General features: G+C 35.8%; 1 protein-coding gene and 1 long non-coding RNA gene across 2 annotated transcripts in view; one reads left to right on the plus strand and one right to left on the minus strand.

Moving 5' to 3' along the window:
* LOC106050923 (B lymphocyte-induced maturation protein 1 homolog) overlaps positions 1–26,403 on the minus strand; it is a 28,459-nt gene extending 2,056 nt beyond the window's left edge. Inside the window, exons 1-2 of the mRNA XM_013205984.2 lie at positions 25,370–26,403; positions 671–911 (exon numbers count right to left, since the gene is read on the minus strand). Of these exons, the coding sequence (XP_013061438.2) occupies positions 671–911; positions 25,370–25,726 (598 nt within the window). The 5' untranslated portion in view covers positions 25,727–26,403. The remainder of the gene's footprint in view (positions 1–670; positions 912–25,369) is intronic.
* LOC129926812 (uncharacterized) lies at positions 1,161–20,211 on the plus strand. The gene is made up of 4 exons (XR_008778554.1): positions 1,161–1,414; positions 2,037–2,102; positions 14,250–14,360; positions 20,011–20,211. It is a non-coding gene; the product is annotated as an uncharacterized LOC129926812 (long non-coding RNA).
* Positions 26,404–26,533: the final 130 nt, after the last annotated feature.

Below are 26,533 nucleotides of genomic sequence, written 5' to 3' on the forward strand. Positions count from 1 at the left end.
AAAATATGAGATTTAGCTTTTTAAATGTTATATTTGTGAGGAATGTAGATGTCACTGGGGTTTCTATATAACACATTCGAGAAAATGCTTCTCAGACCCCAACGTGGCGCTCTGATGGAAACGGTCATTAGAGGAATTGATTAGGTCAATAGGGAAGCAAAACAGAACCCCATTCCGATGCCTTAGGACCGAGTCCATTGCAATGGCGGCGATGGAGGAAAGCCCCAACTAACATGTCACTATCATCACACCGTTCCTCAAGTGACCGTTTTTATGGCGGATACCGGCACGGCTGTCATACAGAGAAGGAAATGATAAATTTACCATTATGCATCACTAAATATAGCTTAGGGACCCCACTTTTTTAGGTGAGCCCCTAAAAAAAATATCTTCAATCTTTTACAAGAAGGAATAAAGGAAAAAAAAACACCTGATGTTGTAACATTGCGTAACTATTGGGTGGCGGGCATATAGGCGTAGCCATTTTGGTGGAGGGAATATCTCAAATAACCTTAGGGCCTTACCAAGTGTATATCCGAACCTGATGGTGTCCCAGTCAAGTGATACATAGGCCTAAACTTTGCTAAAATAAGTTAGTGCAAGGGTCACTATACATTGAGTCGAGACAGAAATAGTAGGATAATATATGTCGCACGCCCAAAATATTTACCTCGTATATGGGATAAGGTGAGTATGGGCACACCCACTTCACGCGCATGGCCGTCCTCGTACCAAATCAGGAGTTGCTCCCCTTGTTTGATTGTACGAATGGTTCGAACAAAGAAGCAACTGTCCTTTTGCACCAGTTCCACGTTCTGCTCATGCCTGTCTCTTGCAGACCGAACAAAGGCCAAACAGGCACTGATCCTGTATTCACTGTTGGTCTCCAGTTGCTTGTTCTTCCAAAATACCTGGTACAAAAATAAATAATTAAAAATACATTAATAGAAAAAAAATCTCATTTAAAAAAACTGAATGAACACCATTCTTTGATTGAAGGATTAACCCTAACCAAAGGGGGATTACTCGGCAGTACATGTCACAAACTATAGAGAGAAGCTGAGGTTCCCTATCAGATATAGGTCAATCTATACATTTTAATTTTTTTTTCTATTTTACTATTATTATTATTCTTGCGTGGTGTCTCCAGGACTCGCTTTTAAAAAGATTTATATTGTTTGTAAGAACGCATTTGAAATAGAAGTGTCGCTAACTTTGACTCTTCTGTATTGGGAGGAGCACAAGTTTAGATCCGCTGTCTCGAGATTCCAGTCTATTGAATCCAAGGATTAAGAAAAAAAGGTGCTCCCAAGTCGCCTCGACAAACAACCCAGCTGTTAGCATTAATGGTCTCGGCGTCCACACAATTGTGAGATCTCAGTGCCCTATCTCCGCTAGTGTTGTCAATCAGCAGGTATGGTTCTATAGAGTACACATATAGTGTTGGATCTTCTTTGTTAGCTTTAACGGCGCTGAACCCAACAAGCAATGGAGGTTGCAATTCTGCAGTGTTTTTTTTTTTGTTTTTTTAAAGTCCTACACGTTATTTTGTGAATTCTTGCCAAAACAGCGACGTGTAACACTCCACAGTCAGTGGTTACATCCAGCAAGTATAATGTAGTATGCTGTAGGCCTGCACCATTTTTTGGTCAACTCTTTCCCAGCCATAACAATTTCTCATATTGCCATTTGCATTAATGAACGCGTGAGCTGCTGATAGGGAGAGAACAAACTGTAATTAATAAATAGAAGCGATGTTGAGAGGTCGCGGAAATGCTAATAAAAAAGGATGGTACATAGAACTTATACCGCCTTCTTCTTTTACAAAGCTTATATCAACTCTCTATGTCTGTCTGTCTGTCTGTCTGGTAAAAAGTTTGTACACGTTATTTCTCCTACACCCAGTCTCGAATCAAACAGAAAATTTACACAATTATTTCTTTTATCTGGCAACATAAGAATCAACTTTTGAAAAATTAAACAATTAGTTAATAAACTATTGGTAATACATATTTTTTTTTGGTATCTCGAACAAGGGAAAGACATTTTACTTGACTGAGGTGGAAGTGTAAGCTGAATTAGTCCCCTTTATACTCTTTAAGGTTAGTTTGAAACAAACAATCTTTTATTTTCATACGCACCTCACTAGCATAGTGGTTAGAATGTCGACTTGTGGAGGCTTGAGTCATGAGTTCGAATTAAGGTCGTTTCCCACCCCCACCCTTGTTAAAAAAATAAATGCTTTTAAAAACTATTAAGGTAAAATTTACTCAACCCCTTTCTTTCTCTCCCCCCCCCCCCATTTCCCCAACTGGTCCAGACAAGTGATAGGATCATAGCGTATTGATAAAAGCTAAAACCATGAAATAGCGTTAGACAAAAACAATTGGTAAAAATATTTCTTATTTCTATTGTTGGTCTAGAATAGATCTATTACAAATTTAATTAATTTTAATTTAATCCAAGCCAATTGATATAACTATACTTCGTATCAGCGTTTTAATTTTTTTTAAAAGAAAGTATTCTTATGTTTTTCTTGTTATATGTAAGGTGACCAAATCCCATGCCTATAATTGGCAATGTCCTCTATTTGCATTCTACAAACTATAAAGTTCACAGTTTTCAGTTGGATGATGGTCGAAGTCACAGAAACTTGAACGAGCCCTGCATAGTAAATAAGGCGAATGAAAATGGCTAGTCTAAATATTTAAAAATGTAAAAACATTGCTTTACGAGTTTTTTCTGTAATGTTCAAATGTTCGACTAATAATAATGGCAAAGCTTTGATTCTGATGATTAAGAATGAGAGTTGTGTTAGAAACATGATCACTTCGGGATCTTAGTGTGCTTCTGAGTCCACCCATCCTAACCCAGTTGCGGCCTGCATATTTTTCTACTACCAATGCGGACAAGGCTGTTGTCCACCGGAGGTCTGTTTAAGTTTTCTTTACGTTTTCTGCAGCACTAATGGTTGTAAATGTTAAGATAAGATAAGATAATTTTATTGATCCAATCAAATGAAAATTCAGTTTGACTACAATTGACAACCTCAGCGTAACTACTGTACAATAACAGTATAGATGAAAAATTCGAACAGCATTCACACACGAAACACGTACACACTCACAACCAGCGCTTTATGAATTAGACTTCCATGTACTTCTCGATGACGACAGCTGATCTTGTAACACTCTGGCTGAAAGTGGGATAAAGGAGTTTTTAAATCTTTCTGTTTTAGTCCTATTGGAAAGGAGACGACCACTTCGTTCAGATCTTATGTAACAGTGGTTTAATTAGTGCAGGTTGTCCTTAAGAATCCAGAGTGTTTTGGAAAGGCATCTTTCATGAAAAAGCTCTTCAAGAGATGGTAGCTGTATTCGAGTGATATGCGATGCTTTTTTAATTAGTCTATTTATTCTAAGTCTTTGAGCCACTGAAGTATTACAATACCAGCAGGTGGTGGCAAAGTTAATTAGACTATTATGATATTCATTTAGTCATAAAAGTTCATTTTGTTCTGGTGTATGATTATGGAGATTGTATATTTATAAAGAATAAAGATAGAACGCCTATATAGCTATCTGTACAGTGGTCTCTAGCTTATTACAGTTCTCTTGGTGGTCTATTTCTTATAGTTAAGTCAGAAATAGCCAAGTTATGTAATCCTATAGGGTGCTTGGATTTCGTACTTATTCTGTTTGCCTGTCTGGCTGTCTCTCTCTCTCTCTCTCTCTCCCCCTCTCTACTTTAGTTTTTTTTTTTAAATGTATATGTGGATCTTTCGTTGTTTTGTATATGATATGAGTTTGTGTTTATGAATATGTGCATGAGTGTAATTGATCAGTACAAACAGTCTTTGCTTGTTGTAACCCTATCCCTCCCAATCAAAGTCATGTTGATTCTCCCATTATCACTAGCTCAAGAACGCAGAGGAGGGGGAAGGGGGGGGGGGACTTCTCACCAGAAAATTGCTCTCGTTATGTTGATTCTCATAACTCTCGAACCTATGACGAGACAATGAACTCTGAACTCTGCATTATTTAAATTAGAGTGATAAGATAGGTGTGAAGAGAGAGAAAGAGCGGGATGGGAGAGACTTTGGGGGTGGTGGGCTGTGGGGGGGGGGGCAAATTTCATCATTGTAACACAGGTTTAAAAAAAAAATTGAGGGGAAATGGCGAAAAAAGGGGGGGGGGTAAATGGCTCCATATCTAGAGACCTGATTTCATTCATATTATTTTAACAAAAAATGTTTTGCTTATGAACTCGAGACTAGCTGTTGAAAAAATATAGTGCTCCTTCTTACTCCCCTTGGGTCCTACATTTTCCTAGATCAATCCATCGGATTGGTGGCTTTTTTTTTTTGAAGCAGTTCCCTATCACGTGATTTTCAGACCACCTTTTGATTTATTATGGTTGTTTTACTTGTCTTTGGGAAACTGGAGTAGTAATTTAGTTACACTATTAGCCTGGTTCTCCTCCTAACCACAAGTTTAGAGGCGGTTTGTTCAACTAACTGTTTAGTGTTCTTTAGCTTGCTAAACCAATTTTCATTGGGGGAGGGGGAGCAAACTTATCTTATAAATTACATGCGTTCCTTAAAAGAGTAGATAATAATGTCATACGACTATCCATGTATCAAAGTCTTCAATGTTAATTACACACTTAAAACTCTGCTAAGTGGTTGACTTATTGTCGGATTCAGACAACCAATCCGATGCTCTATTAGCACAAGGGAAGAAGGACCACTTGTACAATTATGTCCTAGCAAATGGAATAAGAAATGTGCCTTTATATTTGTGTCGCTCTGTGTATTTTATTAGATTGTGTTTTTTGTATTTGTTAGTTATGATTCAAAGTTTCGTGTGAAAATTTGGTCAGGTCTAAAAAAAAAAGCGTAATTAATCACAAACAGGTTTAGGATCCTGGTGAGAACATAAGTGAATAACCATTAGTGAGACCATACGACTCTTTACTAGAAGCTGGCTGGTCTCAATGGCGTTTTATACGAATAAACGACACACAAAGTGTAACTCTTTTACTTCATTGAACATCACACCTTGCAGCCAGGTTTGTTTTATCTTACCGCGACACATGCCCCGTAAATGCATAGAAATAAAGTTCGAATGGACAAGTAACAAAGTATTGATTTAATGTTTTAGGCCAGTATTGGTGTTCAGTTTCTAAGATTTAGAACCGCTATTCTAGATCAGTATTTTCTCTTGGTTCAATGAATACAACCGTGAAAGGTCCTTGCCACAAAAGTTCCTCATAAGAAATGACAACTAGCTCAAGTCTTCCTTTTGTAGCGCTGAATGTTTTCTCTATTGACTTCATCCCTCCTAGGTTCACATCTCTCGTTCTCCCCCCACCCAATCGCAACTTTTTTTTCCCGAGCCGCCGTGTACCCCGTGTATATTACAAACACAAACTCTTGTTGTTGAGAGCTGAAACTCTCGTGAAGTCTCGTGTTTTGTGAACAAATCATCTCATATTCCTGAATTCGTCTTACACACACTCTTCTGCACACGAAGCCAAGTCCCATAATAAGCCAATCAGTCAAGAGGAGTCGATAACGCCTCGTAAGTCACACGAGAATAAGACGCCCTTCAGATCTCGTTTTGTCTGTGATCCAGCTGGGAGAACAGAAGCAGCCCTTGCATTCAGCCTTTAAATTTAGCCATCTCAGTTCATTATCTTATTCTCTCTCTCTCTCTCTCTCTCTCTCTCTCCTCTCTCCTTCCCTCCCATATAATCATATACCTCCTTCGTCCTTAACCACCGTTTCAAAACATAACGAGGTAGAATAAGAAAAAAAAAGGGGGGGGGGCACCTAAGGTCCACCTTTGGACCACCCTACACCCACTGTTGTTAAATCAGGGACAACGTTTCTACCAGTTTCGGCATTCAAAAGGTCCCTCCCTCTCCCTGCACCCACACTTTCAAATGATAAAGACCCGTATCTCTAACAAAAGACAGCGGGTGGCGCATTACTTCGTTGAAAAGGTTTTAATTTAGACTTCTTGAACATCTCTCCCACCTCCGGTCCCGTCTGATTCAATGCCCCTGATTCCTCGCACCATGCAGTCCTATAGAAACTACGCCATGGGACGAGTAAGGCGACAAACAAAATGAAATTACTTATCGACAAAAAAAAAGTACAACTCCAGGACAAAGCAATCACTACCTGTCTTTGACTTCAAGTTTCAGAAAAGTTCAACTGTTTTTTTTTACTTTTTTGAGGGGTTGACCTTCTCGCTAAAGTAATGGGACGTGACAGTAAGAGAGTGCCGGAGTAACATCCACAGATAGTGTACACTTGGGTTTTACATATATACTGATACATCTACTTAGTTTCTGATTGTATAAATTTAAACCTGGAATATCATTGGCATCTTATGTATTGTTCTTTTCATCTTAGTTTTTATATTTTACTTTTTTTTTTTTTAGCGGCTCCCGAAAGGGGAAAAGACGCTATTAGTTTTGTGTGGAATGTCCGTCCGTCCGTCCGTCCCGTTTAAATCTCGTAAACTAGAACAGATAGTGAAAATCCGACATCATAATATTTTAGATCATTCAAAGTTCTGATGTAAGGGCTACTTTTTCCTTTCTGAAAGAGAAAAATCTACTTTTTTAAATCACTTATGCAAGCAGTTTTTTCATAAAAAATACACCAGGGGAGTGTACTATTTACAATTATATTTGAGTGTCCTTAAAATGAGGAGCAATACAACCTAAATGGTATAACAATAATATAAACGGTTTAACAATGAAAATGCCCTTTAATTCCAATCACAGTTAAAGATTGGTCATATGATCTGTTACGTTGATTATATGCACCAATCCCTTTCTTGGTGTGAATTTGAATCCTTTTTTTTTTTTTTTTTTTTTAAACAAATTAGATTTCACTAGACTGGTGACTAGATCAATCGACAAATTAACAGGTTAAGTTAAATGAAAATTAAAAAAAAAAAACAAATGCATTAACTCGTAGTTTCCCCTACGTGACCAGGTTTGTAGCTAGGAATTTTCCATCGTTTGGGGGCCCGGGGGGGGGGGGGCTTGACCTCTTTGAGTGCCCTGCATTTTGCGTAATATTTAATAATTTTCAATGTAAAAAACACTTATTTGGTGGCCCCTCTCTAGTGGGGGGCGGGGGGATTTTCAAATTCTCCCCCTTCCTCCCCCCACCCTAGCTACGCCACTGTACGTGTTCAGAGCTCAATGAGCATGGTATAGACGTCTAGTAGCACGGCGAAGCATCATAAAAATAATGATTATAAAAATAGTTCATGAATTGTTTGGCGCGTCTACTTTTCATTTGTTAATAACTTATTTTTTATTGCACAATGTTGCCCTAATTAGTTTTCCTATTGATTAGTGTTAGTAAGCAAAATCCAATCGGTTGCTAAACATACAATGCACAAAATGGAATCAACTCTTGATCATCAAACTATTAGCAGTGACTTGAAACTAGTAATCACTCCTCTGCCGGCCTATAAAGTCTATGTAGAGCAAGAATGTCGCGAGAGTGGGGGGAGGGGGAGATGAAAGAGAAATACCCGACAGCCAAACGATTAAACGTTTGTACTCTAGTCAACTTTTGTATAAAATGTGAAAGAAAAAATAATGTTACTGCAGCTGGACACACCTGAACACGAACACCAACGGGCCAAAAAAATCTGGAAAAGACGCACGGGGCGTCAAAACTAGAATCTATCAAAGAAGGAAGTGAGTGGAAAATATAAATAAACACTTGTCACGTGACTTTGTTTGATACACTAGACAGCGCTTAATTTAGTGTGTTTGTGCGTGCGCGCTTGAGTTTCTGTGTTTGTGAAATAAAGGATGAATTCAACATGTAAAAAAAACATGTAAAAAAAAACTGTTTAGGTGTTAATCAAGCTTCCTCCGGGTTCAAATTAAAAAAAAAAAACATTAATTTTTACAGCACAGAAAGAATAAGCTCCAACCTTTTTAACATGATAGAATCTAACTTGTAAAGTGACTAGTTTGGCAGGAAGTTATTTTAAATTATCTTTTTTTTTTTTTTTTTTGATGTTATATATTCAACTATTACAAACAATTAAAAAAAGGACAATGAGATTTATGCATTAATAATAATAGTAATAAAAAAATTATTAAATTATACTACTGATAAAAATAATATATCGTTATTAGCCTTGATGAAATTTGTATTACAGATTAAAAAAAAAAATGCAACACTGAAAAAGAACTGTACATTCATGTAACAGTCTCCCTCAGAATGTCCACGTAGAGTTGACATCAGAAGGTTGCTTTTAAGTCCACACCTAACTTTCACAGGGGACAATGTATCTGTGATTTGTCATCAATGACTCGTATATTTCTCTGTGATGGGAAAAAATCGCATCATACCGCAAATTGTGTTACTTTATGTGTTACTCTATGCAGTGGCGTTGCTGGGAATTGGCCATCATTTGGGTCCCGGGGGCTTGATCTCTCTGCTGCATTTTGCGTAATATTTAATTTTTAATGTAAAAAACACTAATTTGGTGGCCCCTCTCTAGTGGGGGCCCGGTGGGATTTTCAGATTCCCCCTCCCTCCTTCACCCTAGCTACACCTCTGACTTTATGTGTTACTTTATGTGTTACTTTATGTGTTACTTTATGTGTTACTTTATGTGTTGCTTTATGTGTTACTTTATGTGTGACTTTATGTGTTACTTTATGTGTTACTTTATGTGTGACTTTATGTGTTACTTTATGTGTGACTTTATGTGTGACTTTATGTGTGACTTTATGTGTTACTTTATGTGTGACTTTATGTGTTACTTTATGTGTGACTTTATGTGTGACTTTATGTGTTACTTTATGTGTGACTTTATGTGTGACTTTATGTGTTACTTTATGTGTTACTTTATGTGTTACTTTATGTGTTACTTTATGTGTTACTTTATGTGTGACTTTATGTGTTACTTTATGTGTTGCTTTATGTGTTGCTTTATGTGTGACTTTATGTGTGACTTTATGTGTTACTTTATGTGTTACTTTATGTGTGACTTTATGTGTGACTTTATGTGTGACTTTATGTGTGACTTTATGTGTGACTTTATGTGTGACTTTATGTGTGACTTTATGTGTGACTTTATGTGTGACTTTATGTGTTACTTTATGTGTTACTTTATGTGTGACTTTATGTGTGACTTTATGTGTGACTTTATGTGTGACTTTATGTGTGACTTTATGTGTGGCTTTATGTGTTGCTTTATGTGTTACTTTATGTGTGACTTTATGTGTTACTTTATGTGTTACTTTATGTGTGACTTTATGTGTGACTTTATGTGTGACTTTATGTGTGACTTTATGTGTGACTTTATGTGTGACTTTATGTGTGACTTTATGTGTGACTTTATGTGTTACTTTATGTGTTACTTTATGTGTGACTTTATGTGTGACTTTATGTGTTACTTTATGTGTTACTTTATGTGTGACTTTATGTGTTACTTTATGTGTTACTTTATGTGTTACTTTATGTGTGACATTATGTGTTACTTTATGTGTGACTTTATGTGTGACTTTATGTGTGACTTTATGTGTTACTTTATGTGTGACTTTATGTGTGACTTTATGTGTTACTTTATGTGTGACTTTATGTGTTACTTTATGTGTTACTTTATGTTGTTACTTTATGTGTTACTTTATGTGTGACTTTATGTGTGACTTTATGTGTGACTTTATGTGTGACTTTATGTGTGACTTTATGTGTTACTTTATGTGTTACTTTATGTGTTGCTTTAGGTTTAAAGTCTTTTAGTTTATTTTTATTTTTTTACTATTCTTCCAATTAACTTGCATGGGTTCAAAAAGTTGGTCCTACATTTGGTGCAACCTTGACACTGGATGAGTATTTTGAAAACGGCTCAAACGATTTTCCTAGAAATTCGACATTTTAAGTATATCGTTAGGGAAAAATAACTACCTAATTTGTCACACGGTCGAAAATCTGGTTTGATCGTTATAACAATAATCACCTTAAAATAAAATTTGACTTATATCTTGAACACGGCTCTACGGAAATTCCCGCACTCGACTCCAATGTTTCATGAAAGAGTTGAATAAATAAATAGATGTTCCTGGACATCTTGCGCACTTTCTTATGTAGAAATCATTAGCTGGTTTGTCAATACAAGAACTTGATTCTGTAGAGCTCACTGGTAAGACTTCTTACAATAATGAGCATTACAAAACATAAATAGAATGAAAAATAATAGGCCCCGAATATAAAGGAGAAATTGATATAAAGAAAGTATTTGTTACATTTGTTCTCCACTAGGTGACCAAATTGAACTTATTTGTTGCTAGTGGCGTAGTTAGGGATTTGGGGGCCCGGGGCTCTTGACTCTTTAGGGGCCCTTGCATTTTGACATTCGACATCATGACATGAGATAATAGCGTAATATTTAATGTAAAAACAAATTGTTAACAATCATTAGGGGTCCCCCTCAAGTGGGAGCCCGGAGGGTAGATTTTCAAATTTGGACCTCCTCCCCCACCCTAGCTACGCCACTGTTTTTTTGCCAATGTTTTCCAGTAGGTGGCCAAGTGGAGCCCAATCTGTTGCCAATGTTCTTAATAGAAGCATTAGGGCGTTTTATTTAGTTTTTTTTTTAATGTTCAGATCGCCCAACCATGGCAGATATGTTGGAATTTAAAATAGTGCAGATGTAAGCGTGGTCAAATATTACAAAGAGATTTTTTATTTATTTATGAGCTAGCACTGGTTCTTAACTGCAAGTTAAAAGCACTCAATGTCATAATTCTGTGACATTAGTTATCTTTGTGTTACGGGTGACGTGGCGTGCTGATCAATGATACTAGCTCTCCCTTCCACGAGAAGCACAAAGTGACATTGAACTCTCGCAAGAGTTTGGCTTGGCGCAAAGACCTAAAAGTCTCCATGCCGTGAACAGCACTTACACCACAAAGTTGTGTGACACCTGGACCTGTCTGTTCAATAGTCCACTACTGAAGAGCCAGTGTTTGTCCAGCAACACCCGACGTTTAATGGGGGGGGGGGGCTAGTGTGTCACACGGCGCAACTCCTTTAACAGGCCATGTCCTCGCCACCACACTTCTGGTGTGATACAGTGCTAACCTAACTCCATGTTTGTTTTCGTCTGACGAGCTAATGGATCAGGTCTGAACGGTTCTATTTAGAACTAGACTTAGTTGAACTTAAATATTGAAGTGCCGTTATCATTTTGTTTGTACAATGCACAAAATGTAGTATCTCTTGTTTGTGAGTGTTTGTAAGCTTTCTAAACAAAAAATCTTACTTATAAATTAAAATAAAAATAGAAGTTAAAAGGAAGTAGATACCCACACTAAAAATGTAACTAATAGTAACATGATCAGATTCTGTTTTCATTGCACTGACTGGTCAATGTCCATTTCATACTGATTTTGTGAAATAAAGGTTCAAAAGAAAACTCAACATTTAGATAGATAGAGAGAGAGAGAGAGGAGAGAGAGAGGAGAGAGAGAGGGGGGGGGGAGAGAAGATTAGAGAAGAAGAGAATGGAAAATGAAAGAGAATTGGAGACTTAAGAAGAGACCAGCTCTAAGTCTTTCTCCCAAGTTCTACAAAAAGAACACATTGTTTCAAGAACTGGCTAAGAAACAAATGTTTACCCAATTATGAGTCCGTTAGTAGCGTATGTCAACGCTGAGGAGACAAAGTAAATATGCAAGCCATACAGATGTTAACTTGAACAATGGAGCAACAAGGCTTCAAGTTGACATGATATCAAATGGAAGCCCTAGAACCATTTTACACAACAGGTCAATGGCGTGACATCCATTCGTCCGCGCAAAGTTACAGGCAATGTCACCTTCCAGTTGACCACCTCAAGTGTCCAGCAAACATCCATTGAAGAAATGGTGTTAAAGTTGGAAAGTTCTGTGTTTTCATGTACTTCACTCCTTCCCCACTCTGTCGGCGTGGTGGCTGAGTGCTAAAGTGCTTGGCTTCCAAAACGATGAGTCTCGGGTTCAAATCTAGATAAAGACTAAATTTCTGGATATTTTAGGACACGCAGTACCCATGGTACCTGACGTCAGTTGGGGAAAGTTAAGGCGGTTGGTTGTTGTGCTAGTCACATAACACCCTTGTTGACGTCGGCCATAGAAACAAAGGACCTTTAATGAATGATTTACTTACTTAGCCACTTACTTATTTCTTACTCCTAGCCAGGGCCGTATTTGGGTAAGTGGAGGCCTCGGGGAAAGATTTTTGTGGAGGCCCCTATACTTTTTCGAAAACTTTAATAAAAATCCAATTTTAAATAATAGTAGGCCTACTTATGTCTAAAAGGAAGCCATATTTTAGTAAGAAGGAAATAGAGTACTTGTAAGTTTAATATCATTTTTTTTCCTATTTCCAAAACAAATATTTAATATGCATATATTAGTCAAAAATGTATTTTTTTTTTAAATTGTGTGGTGACTGGGTTTACACACTGCAGAAAACCGGGGAATGCATTGATAGGCTATTAAGCGAACTCCTCTTAACCACAAGTGTTGCCAAAATTGGGATTATTGGATTTTTTGATTTATCAGTAAAAATACGAAAAACTATAAACGTAAAAGTGGCTGACCCATTGAAAGAAGTTTGATATTCTATTGTGGAGATTGTCATTATTAAGGCCCCGTTTTGGGTTTCAGTGACTCACAAAGCATGTCTCTACTGGATCATACATAAACTAAAAATAGCACCAGCTAAAAATTCAAAATGTTCAACGCCATAGCAAAAGATCCTTCAAAGTAAGATGACCAGATATTTGGGGAGCGGGACACATGTTGATCATGGGGCGTAAAAAGTACATGCTTAGATTTTTTTGTTTTGAGCAATATTTCAACAAGTAAGACGTAATTACAATATATTATATGTACACGCACGCGCGCACCATGTAGACATACGCACACAATAATGTAAATTATTTCAGGCTTTCTGAAAAGTTTTTTTCCAAGATGGATCATCTTTTTGTGCGATCCATCTGAAAGCGTTAAGCCGCTTCTCTCTCTGAGATATAAATATTTGATATAATTTTCGTAAAAGTTTACGGTGCGTACATTTTTTTGGAGAGGAACCTTTTCAAGTCTTCATGCTTCTTTTCGTGCATTTCTAAACCAATCCGCCAATGGCAGAAGATACTCCAAGAGCACTGGCATATATATACAATAAACTTCTGTATGGAGTATTGCTCAATGTTGTGTACAAAATGCAGCCAGAATGCAGCATACGGGTTTTCAAATATTCCTCGTTTAATAATGTCCATTTGTATGCAATTACACTCTAAAGCGATAAAGTTCAACAATACAGTATCAACTCGGACTGCAATATCCAACCTTGCTAGTACATCAATACTACTAAAGGCTATTCCACTCCCTTTCTTGGTGCACCTTTCCTCTCCTCTGATTGAAATAAAGTATTCACTAGTGGAAAAGAAATGTCTGTGATACGACTTGAATTTAATTCGTGTTGGGCAGTCGATCTAGTAGAAGTTAGATAAACAAATAAATAAGCATCGTTAAAAAAAGAAGAGAATGGTTCTTTACTTACGTGGTTTATTTGTAATTAGGTCCCTTGCGCTCATAGACATGCAGTTAGTTGGACGTGTTAGAAGTTTTAAGCGTACAAAAAAAAATCCTATTCACAGTGTTTCACTGGCTGTCTTATTATATGGTTTCAATAAAAAAAAATCTACACAGTTTTGTCGCTTTCCAGTCAATCGAGTCTAATATACTTATGTATCATTATACCACAGACCTATACATATTATATCTAGACTGTAAAACGGAAGCAAATTCTTATCCGCGATTGATCAGCTCACAGACTTATATATCTAGATTGTTATGTATTAATCACAGAACTTTATATTCACGCAAATTTATGCAATAAAGCCATTACCTGTTGGTTTCAATTAAGATAGTACACTTCAAACCCTAGATGGAAATAATTCACATCTATAAATCTCGGTCATCTTATGTGCTTTTAAATAGATTGATTAAATAGATTTTATCTAAAAATTGCAAAATAATAATTATGAGACGACTGTGCTCTTTTTTCAATGTTAAATTACAAGATCTAGATCTATATGTTACATAGGTTAGGGTTAAAAAAAAAAACAACTTTCCTTCTTATAACTACTTTACAAAACAACGCCTTTTTTCAACTTTTTCCAAATTTTCACATATTTTCTGGGCAGGAATCACAACTGATTTGCTTTAAGCAGTCAATGAAAGAAGTTTGATCTATAAAGTCTATGTCTACAGATGATTTTGGGTAAGGCAATACATGTTCTAAGGATTCATAGCAGGTGAGTCGAATTGGCTGACTAGGCTATACACAACTAAGACATGAAAAGGTGTCTTAACGATGCCTACCGCCCGTCTCGGAGAGACAAATCCTCTCTACCTGTTCCGTGAAGAATAGGCTTATAATGTCTGACTCTAGAACGACACCATTATGAACTTGTATGTTCACCAAACAATGTCTAGCTATCTTTGAATACGTTCTCTTCTTCTTCTTTCTCTCTTTCTCTGTCTCATTCTCTCTCTTTTTTCCTTCTTTTCTTCTTATCTTTCTTACTGTTTCTATTCTCTTCCGGTTTTTTTTCTTTATTTTTCTCGTTCTCTCTTTTTTTTATTTTCTCATCCTCTAACTCTTCTTTTACGATCTTTTTTTTTATTTAAGTCTTTTTTTTTTCTTTTTCTCCCTTTCACAATTTCTCCGTCTTTCTATTTTTATTCCATTTTCTCTATTGTCTACTTTTCCTTTCCATCTTTTCTTTATTTCTGTCTCTCTCTCTTTCTGCCATTCTCTCTTTCACACACACACACACACATGCACTCATTCTCCGTGTCTAATAGTACATATGTACATATATAACCACAAACCAATATATATATATAGGAAAGGCCCATCAGCGAAATGGCATATAAAGCGAACACCTCCCCGTAATTTTTGTCCATTCTTATTTATTTCAAAAGTAACTGCAGAACTAATAAAATGGTATTACAAAGACTCCATTTTTCTACATTTCCCACATATTCACTTTCGTTTTCCCTCATAAAATAAAGCATAGCTGAAGGTCAAAGTTGACATGCATGGAAATTTCATTCTCAAAACGTTTCCGGATAAACGAGAATAGGTCCGAACTTAAGGCGATTTTAAAGCACCAATGGAAATCGGCCTAAAAAAAATCGCCTATTATGCTTCTAAATAGATGAGGAAATAGTTAGCTAGAATAGCTAAGGCTATTCATTCCGTTGAAAAAAAAATATTATGGGGTGTTCGCTCAAAATGACCTTTTTAACTGAAAACCTATTCAGCGAAACCCCTATTATAAGCTTAAAAAGCCATTAAAAATAATTTAGTTACTGAGTTAATCTGTTTTTCTTTTTGTCTTATCTAATGTTATTGTTTGTAAACTGAAATATTAAAATAATAGGCCTATTTTTAACCTTAACCCAATGTCTTCGATTTCGAAGATTAAGGATGAGTGCAGTAGCCTACATGTTTCACATGTCTACGCCCAGTTGTGACCAGCATATTTTCCCGCATTTTCTTTCCGTCTAAAATGTTTGACTCACACCTCTCTCTCCAACAGTCATATGCTGGCAGTTACTTTCCTCTATGACATTGAGGGTGAAATGACGCATCATTTGAAACAGCGCTTAGGCCTATACGGTTTATACGGGGGGATGGGGACCTCTGTTTTGCCGTCCTCCTTTTTTTGTAACTGGCTGGTTAACCTCTTGTTACTAATTAATGATATCAATATGTGTATAGATGTTTAAAAGAAGATCAGAATTCATTTTCACTGGGTTCCCCCACCATTAGGATTAGGATTTCCAAGAGTTTTCCAGGAGAAAATATTCGATTTCAGGAGCGGAAAAAAACGCTAACTATCTTATCTTATCTTATATAATACAGACGTTACTTCAAAAAAGAAGATGATTACGTCCTACGCGTCATGCATTTAGTCATGCATATTAACCAATGACTTAAATTCTGCCAAGTCACTGGTTTTCCTGGCTAGCTCAGGCAACCCATTCCATGCTCTAATAGCACTAGGGAAGAAGGAGTATTTGTACAAATTTGTCCTAGCATATGGGACGAGGAATGTGCCTTTATCTTTGTGTCTTTCAGAGTATTTTATTAAATTTTGTTTTTGTATTTGAAGATTATGGTTCAGTGTTTTATGTATGATTGCTACTTTACTTTTGAGCCTTCTGTCCTGAAGGCTTTCTAAATTTAGTGATTTTACTAAAGGTGTTACTCTAGTCAAATGTGAATATTCGTTTGTTATGAATCTCACTGCTCTATTTTGTGTCTGTTCCAGTTTCTTAATGTTTTCTTGAGTTGAGGGGTCCCAAACGGAGGATGCATATTCTATTATTGGCCTATATATTTAGTAATAAATATAAGAATTACCATATAATATACATGTATAAAATTACAAGATCTCTCCTGAGCCTTTCGTCTCTATGCCCGAAACCCAAGTTGTTGAAGATCTACCTCCCATACATCATCAATCCATCGCATTCGGGATCTGCCTTTGGGTCAATCAGCGAGCGCGCGTGTGTGTGTGTGGGGGGGGGGTCGAGTTGATGATTAAATTAAGTGCACTGAACATGTGTTCTTAAAAAAATAGTCACAGTAACGAGAGTTTATGAAATGGGGAGCAAAATGACGTGGACTAGCCTATAGGGAGGAGGCGAGATAGAATTTTGTAGTTTCTTTCTTTCTTTAAAAGAAAAATATTTGATCGCAAGTTTCGTAGGCTATATATACATCAGTTCCAAGCAGAGAAAGGAGATGTGGAGCACAAGAAAAGTGAAAACAAATTTAGGCCTAATGTCACAAGGAGGGCAATAGTTATGTTTCATGGAAGAAGTTAGATGATAGAACTAATTGAAGCATAATTTCCTATATTTTAACATGCTATTTCGCTATTTTTTACGGCCTTTCGCTCATTATGACTCCCGCGAAAATTGCGTTCGCTGATTAGGTCCGACCCCTACCGCAAGTTGACTTGAATTATAAATTTAATAGCTGATATGGAAAAAAGATTCAAATTTAGTTTTATCGCCCAATAGCTGAGGAGTCCGCAGATGTTTTCATTTTTTTAATAAGTTTAACCATTGCGGAGTTATAAATTCTAAACTAAAAACTGGCACAAAAGCGTTCGCCATTGGTCCTTTCCCATATATATATATATATATATATACATGTCTGTGGTTGTAACTAACTCATGTTCAACAACACTTTTGGTGCATTAAAAAACTCGTCATTGGCCTATGAGTGAAAGAAATAAAAAAGAACCGAAATAAATTATTTCTATTGGTGTTCTAGTTCCTTATCCTCCTAGACATAGATCTCCTAAAACCCATTCTAGTCGACTAGTCTATGTAACATTAGGCCCCACATAAATGTCTGTAGTTTGTTTTTTTCTTCTCTCAACCTTTTCTTTGTTATCAGTGTATATTCTTTCTGCTATATATATATATATTTACAATGAAATTGTTATTATCTTTATAAGACACAAGTTCAAAGCATAAAACTGGCGTGTGTTTGTGTGTGTGTTGTTGTTGATGGTATGAATACTATTCGTATCATTCTAAAATGATGACAGATCTTCTTGAGTTCAAAGGGCAAAGATCAAAACAAATCATGTAGATACAGTTTCAATGCAAACGAAATTGATACTCCAAGTTTTAGTTTACGATATTTTAGCTTTGAATTTTGGCTTTCTAAAAACTTGTTATTTTACACAATTCTACATTAAATTGATTACATAATGTATTCTGTAAGCTCTAGACATGTGTTAGGGCAGCATTTTATCATTTTGTGAAGAAAAAAAGGTTTTTGTTGAATGAACTCAAAACAGGCTAGTTTAATTTTAAACAATAGCATGAATCAATGCGATCCTAAGATATCTCGGTAATAATAATGATAATAATAAATTTCTCAGTGGACAGTGTTAAAGGGACTACATGGAATTTTGTTTATCTCAATTGAAGCTCAACCCTGGCAGTGCCAGAAAATGTTGTTTTGTTTTTTCTTTCACATAAATCTTTATTCATGAATTTTAAAAGCCAACGTCGCAATGAGTTTGCATGCCTAACGTCACCAAGCTAGCTACACTACAGATACAGATTGTATTTAGAAAAACGTCTTCAGCCACAAGTTATTACACGTCACTAAATGCATGGCGTGTAGAACAAAATCTTCTTCTTTTTTTAAGTAACGTCTTTGTTATGTAAGATCAGAAGATTGTATTGTAAATGGAAGGGGAGATATGATTTTTTTTTGTTTGTTTTGCGAGAGGAAAAACCTTAATTTGTGTGACCCAAGTCATTTCTAGCTTACTAGCGGAAATTAAATTAAATTGTGAATTGGGTCAGAAATATTTTTCTTCGTGTTGCCAATTTATCTAATTTTGTAAGAAAAATAAATCTTTATTTTTTTTTTAGTTTCTTTTTATTACATGTAAAATTTTATTAATGCATGACTATTTTTACTTTGCTTTAAAATTTCAAAAGCAATGTTCAGTTTATTTTACATTCGGGATCTTTAGAAAGCCTCTGAGTCCACCCAGCTCTAATGGGTACCTGACATTAGTTGGGGAAAAGTAAAGGTGGTTGGTCGTTATGCCAGTCACATGACACCCTCGTTAAACGTGGTCCATGGTGACCCGACAAAATAGCGATGAAAAAATAGCGCCGACAAAATAGCGCAAGACTAAATAGCGCGGACTTCTCTAGGATGTGTATAAAAGTTCCAGATTTATGTAAGTGAACGTCCTGGGCAGCATTTTTGTTGAGATCTTTGTCTTCTGGAAGTTTATTAGATATAGAAGTAGGCCATTTTTGTTGAGATCTTTGTCTTCTGGAAGTTTATTAGATCTAGAAGTAGGCCATTTTTGTTGAGATCTTTGTCTTCTGGAAGTTTATTAGATCTAGAAGTAGGCCATTTTTGTTGAGATCTCTATCTTCTTGAAGTTTATTAGATCTAGAAGTAGGCCATATTTGTTGAGATCTCTATCTTCTTGAAGTTTATTAGATCTAGAAGTTGGCCATATTTGTTGAGATCTCTATCTTCTTGAAGTTTATTAGATCTAGAAGTAAGCCATATTTGTTGAGATCTCTATCTTCTTGAAGTTTATTAGATCTAGAAGTAAGCCATATTTGTTGAGATCTCTATCTTCTTGAAGTTTATTAGATCTAGAAGTTGGCCATATTTGTTGAGATCTCTATCTTCTTGAAGTTTATTAGATCTAGAAGTAAGCCATATTTGTTGAGATCTCTATCTTCTTGAAGTTTATTAGATCTAGAAGTAAGCCATATTTGTTGAGATCTCTATCTTCTTGAAGTTTATTAGATCTAGAAGTAGGCCATTTTTGTTGAGATCTCTATCTTCTTGAAGTTTATTAGATCTAGAAGTAGGCCATTTTTGTTGAGATCTCTATCTTCTTGAAGTTTATTAGATCTAGAAGTAGGCCATATTTGTTGAGATCTCTATCTTCTTGAAGTTTATTAGATCTAGAAGTAAGCCATATTTGTTGAGATCTCTATCTTCTTGAAGTTTATTAGATCTAGAAGTAAGCCATATTTGTTGAGGGCGAACTTAGGCGTGTCAGGATTAGTTAAGCTGGCGATCTCTCCAAATATTTGTTTAATCTCATTAACCTGCCAATGTAAATACTGAGAAGATCTAGATGACCCTTGGGCAGATGTTGTAGGGATTTTGTATGACTATTGGGAGGATAACTATATTGGTCGCCATAGACGAAACCGCAGAGTGACTCCAAGATTTCCGATATCATTATGGAATGTTAGAGATCGTGTACAGGACTATCTATCACAAACAAACAATTCAGTGGAGGGATGACACCATGCATTTCAGCTGTCTATTGACGGTCATCACCCCAATATGTACACGTTAATCTCTCACTTCCTCAGAGAACAGGAGAACACTGAGAACAAGATTCTGAGGTACAATGCTGGAGAACGAAGTAAAGCTGCAAATAAGACAAAGTACAGCTCCAACTTAACAGACGTCTTGCAGCTATATTGCTAATGTACGGAAACAAGCCAGTGATGGAATTTCTACGTTACTTTTCCTACAATTTAACTTTGTGAAAGTTTGAGTGTGTGTGTGTGTATAAATGACAAGTATCTTTGCATGTTTTCAAAGTACACTTTTGGAATGCAAATAAATGATATATAGATCTATTTTGAAATTATTCATTTTATTTTATTATAATTTTTGCTTACTGTTTGCATACTGTTTGCATATTTATGTTTTAAGATATCTAAAGTGTTTCCTGCAAAATGACTGAAAAATAATGTTAACATTAAAACTAAAAAAAAAAATATTGGCTCTATTCATATTTTACGGTATCTAAAGTATTTCGTTCAAAATGACTGAAATATATTTGTTCTGCTTGTTTCCCTACGTTTCGCGCTATTTTGTTCGACTATTTAGTCGGGGCTATTTTGTCGGGGTACCGTGGTCCATAGAAGCAGTTCTGAAAGGGGAACTTTGTGAATATTTAGGAAACAACAACTTGGACAAGTACTTATGTTTGATAAAAAAAAAATTGTGAAAGATTTAAGCTTTAAAAGAGAAACAATATTTTTATTATTATTATTATTATTTTAGTGTCCAATAATTTTAACAATTTTATTACTTTCAACGATCAAAACAAGACTATGGCTTGAATATTCCTGGTCCATTGGTGGATTCGATGGGGGCCGCCTCTGAGTTTGTGAGATAGCACGTTTGAAATCTTGTTTTAATTCATTATTTGCAAACTATTACATTGTCAGAAAATACAAGACAAACATGGAAAATTTTCTGGTTCTCCAAAAGAGCAAATGATTAGTTAACTAATTATTTTAAGGTGCCTGGTAATTTAGATTGTCTTTTTTTCACTAATTTTTTTAAATGGATTTAATGTCATGCATTCCAAAAAAAAAAAAAAACATAACAAATGCAGTTTTTCAATACTAAAACGTTAACATGTGTGTAAGGCAAATAATTTTAGAATTTTTATTTATTGGAGTTACGAAATTGTGTTACACAGTAATGATTTACATTTTTTTGAAATATATATTTGAAAATTTTCGAACTCTAAACAGGTGCTGCAATTAGTCACTAAAACACGCATCTTGTAAAATTTTAAGATAAATTGAACATTCCATTTTCAAATTTTAAAGTAAAGTAAAAATAATCAAAATAATGATAGATAATTATTTAAATACAAAATGTCATTAGCTTTTTTAAAATAAAGGTTACTTGTTTTCTTGGATTTTAGCTTTGAAAATATCTAACGCAGTGTTGCCCAAACTACGGCATGCGGGCTACATCCGGGCCGTGACGCGCTGTTATCCAGCCTCCGAAAGTTCAGTCCACAGTATATCATGAATCCACTTATGCTGAGTTCCGTTGGTCTGGACGATGTTTAGCAGTGATGCGGCTCGGAAAAAGAGTGTAGGAAATAAATATAGCCCCAGGTTGAACAAAATGGTTGCGCATCACTTTTCTTTTAAAATCATTCGTAGGTAAATGGATATGGTTAAGATCTAGATCTCGATTTGAACGAATGCGGACACACAAGCGCGCAGGTAGAAGGCCTACTTTGGTGGAGCATACGTCAGCCACGTAAGAACAAACGGGCACACTTCCACGGGAGTTAGCCAGTATCTCCAGAACTCAAATGGAAATGAAATACTTTACAACCGACAATACGAACATTATTCTAGTGTTGTAGGTCCTCGGCGCTACTCGTCAGTAGTTCCCAATGAAGGCTATTCCCCTTATGAACTTTCTCAAAATTGTCAGGGCTTTCTTTGTGACGGTACGCACCGGTACGTCGTACCGGCGCCTTTTTCAATGTGGGGAAAAATGATGACTTTTCTAGTATTTTACGTTTATTATTAATTTATTAGTAGTTAAAAGTTAAGCAATCCATCACTGAGTACCGGCACCTAATCACCGAGTACCGGCACCTATTTTTGGTACAAAAAAAGCACTGAAAATTATAATACACTTATTGTATCAAAGGCTGTATTTAAGTAGGTGGAGACCCTGGGGCAGGATTGTTGTGAAGGTCCGAGAATTTTTCGAAAGCTTTGATAAAGATCCATTTATGAATGAAAATATTTATATCTAAAAGCAGGCATAGTTTAGAAGAAAGAAATTGGGTGAGTTCTTGTCAATTTAATCACAATTTCCTTTTTTTTATAATTAATATACATATTTTAGCTTTAAGTCCCTATCTTGTGGAGTCCCTGCTCTCCCTCAAATCCGACCCTGAAAGGGATACTTTTTTTTTTTTTTTAAGGCAGGACCGATTTTAAGATGATTTGTTTCAAATTAGTCTCATGGAGACTGTGGAGGTTAGTACAAATACCAACGAGAATGACAAACTCGCTCAAGTCTAAATTTGTGTAACTTGGGATATTGACCAAACGCGGTGTGGTCTCTGGGATTTAAAGCCGTCCTTCAATCTACCTAGCTTTAATTACTTTCTGAATTAGTTGTAAAAAGTAAGAGCGTAGTTGATTTTACCCAATGACCGTAGAAACAGTAAATTCATGTAGAATAGATAGATAGATAGATAGATAGATAGATAGATAGATAGATAGATAGATAGATAGATAGATAGATAGATAGATAGATAGATAAATAGGTAGATTAGATAGATTAGATAGATTAGATAGATTAGATAGATAAGATAGATAAGATAGATAAGATAGATAAGATAGATAAGATAGATAGATTAAATTAAATTAGATTATAGATAGATAGATAGATAGATAGATAGATAGATAGATAGATAGATAGATAGATAGATAGATAGATAGATAGATAGATAGATAGATAGGTAGATAAATAGGTAGATTAGATAGATTAGATAGATAAGATAGATAAGATAGATAGATAGATAGATAGATAGATAGATAGATAGATAGATAGATAGATAGATAGATAAATAGGTAGATTAGATAGATTAGATAGATAAGATAGATAAGATAGATAAGATAGATAAGATAGATAGATTAAATTAAATTAGATTATAGATAGATAGATAGATAGATAGATAGATAGATAGATAGATAGATAGATAGATAGATAGATAGATAGATAGATAAATAGGTAGATTAGGTAGATTAGATAGATTAGATAGATTAGATAGATAAGATAGATAAGATAGATAAGATAGATAAGATAGATAGATTAAATTAAATTAGATTATAGATAGATAGATAGATAGATAGATAGATAGATAGATAGATAGATAGATAGATAGATAGATAGATAGATAGATAGATAGATAGATAGATAGATAGATAGATAGATAGATAGATAGATAGATACACCTGTTTGGAATGAAGTGGATGATCGACAATAACTCTCAAATACAAATGTGACTATTTTTCACGTATATATTTTACAAGTCCACTCAACGGAAGCACCTATTCATCACTAGAACATGCATCTTGTAAAGTGTTAGATTCAATGTGAACAATTCCGGACCAATTTAGCCACGATTGGTGTTCAAAGAAGTTTGAAGTAGACTGTAGGCTTACGGCTACTCTCAAGTGTGCTTGAGCGCTAAAAGCATTTTGTGTGCGTGTGTGTGTGTTTGTGTGCTCGTTCGTGTGTTTGTTTATGGTTTGGGTGTTGGTTGAAGTCGTAGGTCTACTAACGATTAAATAGGATCTTTCACTATTTCAACCTATAAATGTTAATACTATAACAAGTCCAAAGGCAGGCGCAGACGGCGAAAAGACAACTTATAGATCCCTCATTTCCCGGTGGACAACGGCTTTGTCCGCATCACATGTAGCAACCTGGGTCTGCATTCCTCCTTAATTTATCTTCAGACAAACATGTCTTTTTTGGGGCTTCGCGACATCTACTTGAACAGGCAGAATCTACATTACAAAAGTGCTAGACGAATCGGCCATCCAGGGTCATACCCAGAATGCCTCCATCAGAAAATACAAAATATGCGTATTACATAAATGAAATAGAAGAGACTAGGGGAAATGATATTGAGTTTAGAAGTGATCTTTTTTTTTTTCTTCTCAACTTTCCCCATGGAGGAGACTTTCACTCTATGGAAGAAAACTTTAAAAAACAACAACAAATGAGCAACTAACAAGCAGTAACACAAGACGATACGTAGATCAATTGTCACATATTTTTGGGAGATTACTACAACTGTAGAGTAATTCTTTTGTGTATTTAGTTGGCAACTCAATTTAGCGCCCTTGACCTTGACATTGTCTAGTTTCACATGAAAATCTCGAATATGTTCAAATCTTCTAAGCACGTATTTTTAAGAAAAAGGATAATCGCTTTGAAAATTTGAACAAGTTGCTCTGGTAGCGAGATATTTGAAAGCCAAATTAAATTATTTAAAATTATTTATTAAAAAAAATTGGATATATAAGAGTCACTGGTTAGTCATTGACATATTTAAATGCTTCGAGTTCATATTGGGTCATAAGAATGAGTTTTTTGCTCGTGATTTGAGGTTTTCAGTGAATCTATGGTCGCACATTTAAAAAATCCGGGCCTGAACAAAGAGATGCTAAGCATTAGATTAACAACCAAAAAGTGAGTTGCTTTTTTTAAAAACACTTATTAACTTACACAAATTGGCAATATTCCAGACATCTATAGGCTTGAAATGAAAGAGGCGTGTATACAAATATTTGAACATCAGCACAGATTACTTTTCTGTAGGCCTTATTATAACAAAATGAATGACTTCTAACCTTGGTGTGATAATCCTATTTGACTAGAGTAACACCTTTATCGAAATCACTTAACTTATAGACACTTCAGACACGAAAACTAAAAAGTAAAGTAGCGATAATACATAAAAACTAGACCATAATTTACAAATACAAACACACAATCTATTAAAATACTCAAAAAGACACAAAGGTAAAGACGCATTTCTCATTCTATATGCTAGGACAAATTTATACAAGTGCGTCTTCCTCCCTAGTGCCCTTAAAGCATGGAAGGATGAGTTGCCTGAACCAGCCAGGAAAATCAATGACTTAGCAGAGTTTAAGTCTCTGATTATCATTTACTACTAGACTAACACATGAATATGAGTAGGGCGTAATTATCTTCTGTAAAGAATGAATGTCTGTAGTTTATAAGATAAGATATGACAAAACTAATGACATCTAACCTTGGTGTGCTACTGTCTTCATGCAAATGTATACACAATAAAATGACATACGTTTAAATATTGTGGTGTGTTATGCAATTTGTTTTTAAGGTACTCACCTTTATACACCTCGCTTTGATCTGACTATCGATACTGGCTATTAGATCTCGACCAAGTGTCACGTCTGTTGAGTGAACTTTGACCGTCACAAGCTCAGGGATGTCGTTACCAGCAACCACTCCACAGAATTTAAAGTCGTGTACGTCGTCAACAAGCATTGCTGCAACGGGAGATGGCTGAGACTGGATGGTCATGGCGCAAGATGGAGAAGGCTGAGACTGGATGGTCATGGCGCAAGATGGAGAAGGCTGAGACTGGATGGTCATGGCGCAAGATGGAGAAGGCTGAGACTGGATGGTCATGGCGCAAGATGAAGAATCCGAAACGTGCTTAATGTCCAAAGTGGTTGAAATCATGGCGTGCTTTTCTAGCTCTCAAAGGGGTGGCGGTTTGCTTTATAAATGTTTGGTTGACATCTTTGGTTACTCTTCAAAGTCTCCTTTCAAAGTCAATGTATCAATCAATTAACTCATACTAAACAAAAGGATTTCATCGTTAAAAATAGCTCATCTCGTGCAGCGAACTAATTTTTTTTTCAGCATTGCGCTTCTCGAGGTTACTGCATGAGCTTGATTGAAACTATAAGTGAAGAAGACTCTAATACTTTGAAGCAATGTTATAATCTCAATATTTATTGTTCCCCTTGTCTTTAGACAAGAAAACTATTTATTTGGATGAATAGGTCTTTCCAAATGTTTCAGAAACAAGACGTCTCCTCATTGGAACACCAAACCAGTTTCAACATTTTTTGTTTTCATTTGGTGTTTCCATTTTGCTGACCACTTAGTAGATCTCTATAGCCTTACGTAAAGGTAGTGTACTGACATGTACGTTGCATCGTACACTAAACTATCTCCAAAAAGAAGTACATCTAGTTACACTTTGAGACTATACATAAACAATTAATACAATAAAAAAATCACCACTTCTCTCGTTGGTACAAGTTAGTCACAAGTTATTGGTGAAGCGCCCGGTGTCGCCCGGTTTAAATAGGGCAGTGTCAGTTGTAGGGACGCATGGCCGCCAATCTTCTTGGTAAACAGATGCACCGCTTCTCATAAGTTTTCTTTTTGGAAAACATTTATCCAAAAATGTTGATTTCACCCTTCTCCTCCCCCTTCCTCACCACCCCCAGTCGCCCTAGCTACCCTCTTGTCGCCTCT

The sequence above is a fragment of the Biomphalaria glabrata genome, chromosome 6, assembly GCF_947242115.1.
Source record: "Biomphalaria glabrata chromosome 6, xgBioGlab47.1, whole genome shotgun sequence".
Lineage (NCBI taxonomy): Eukaryota > Metazoa > Mollusca > Gastropoda > Planorbidae > Biomphalaria > Biomphalaria glabrata.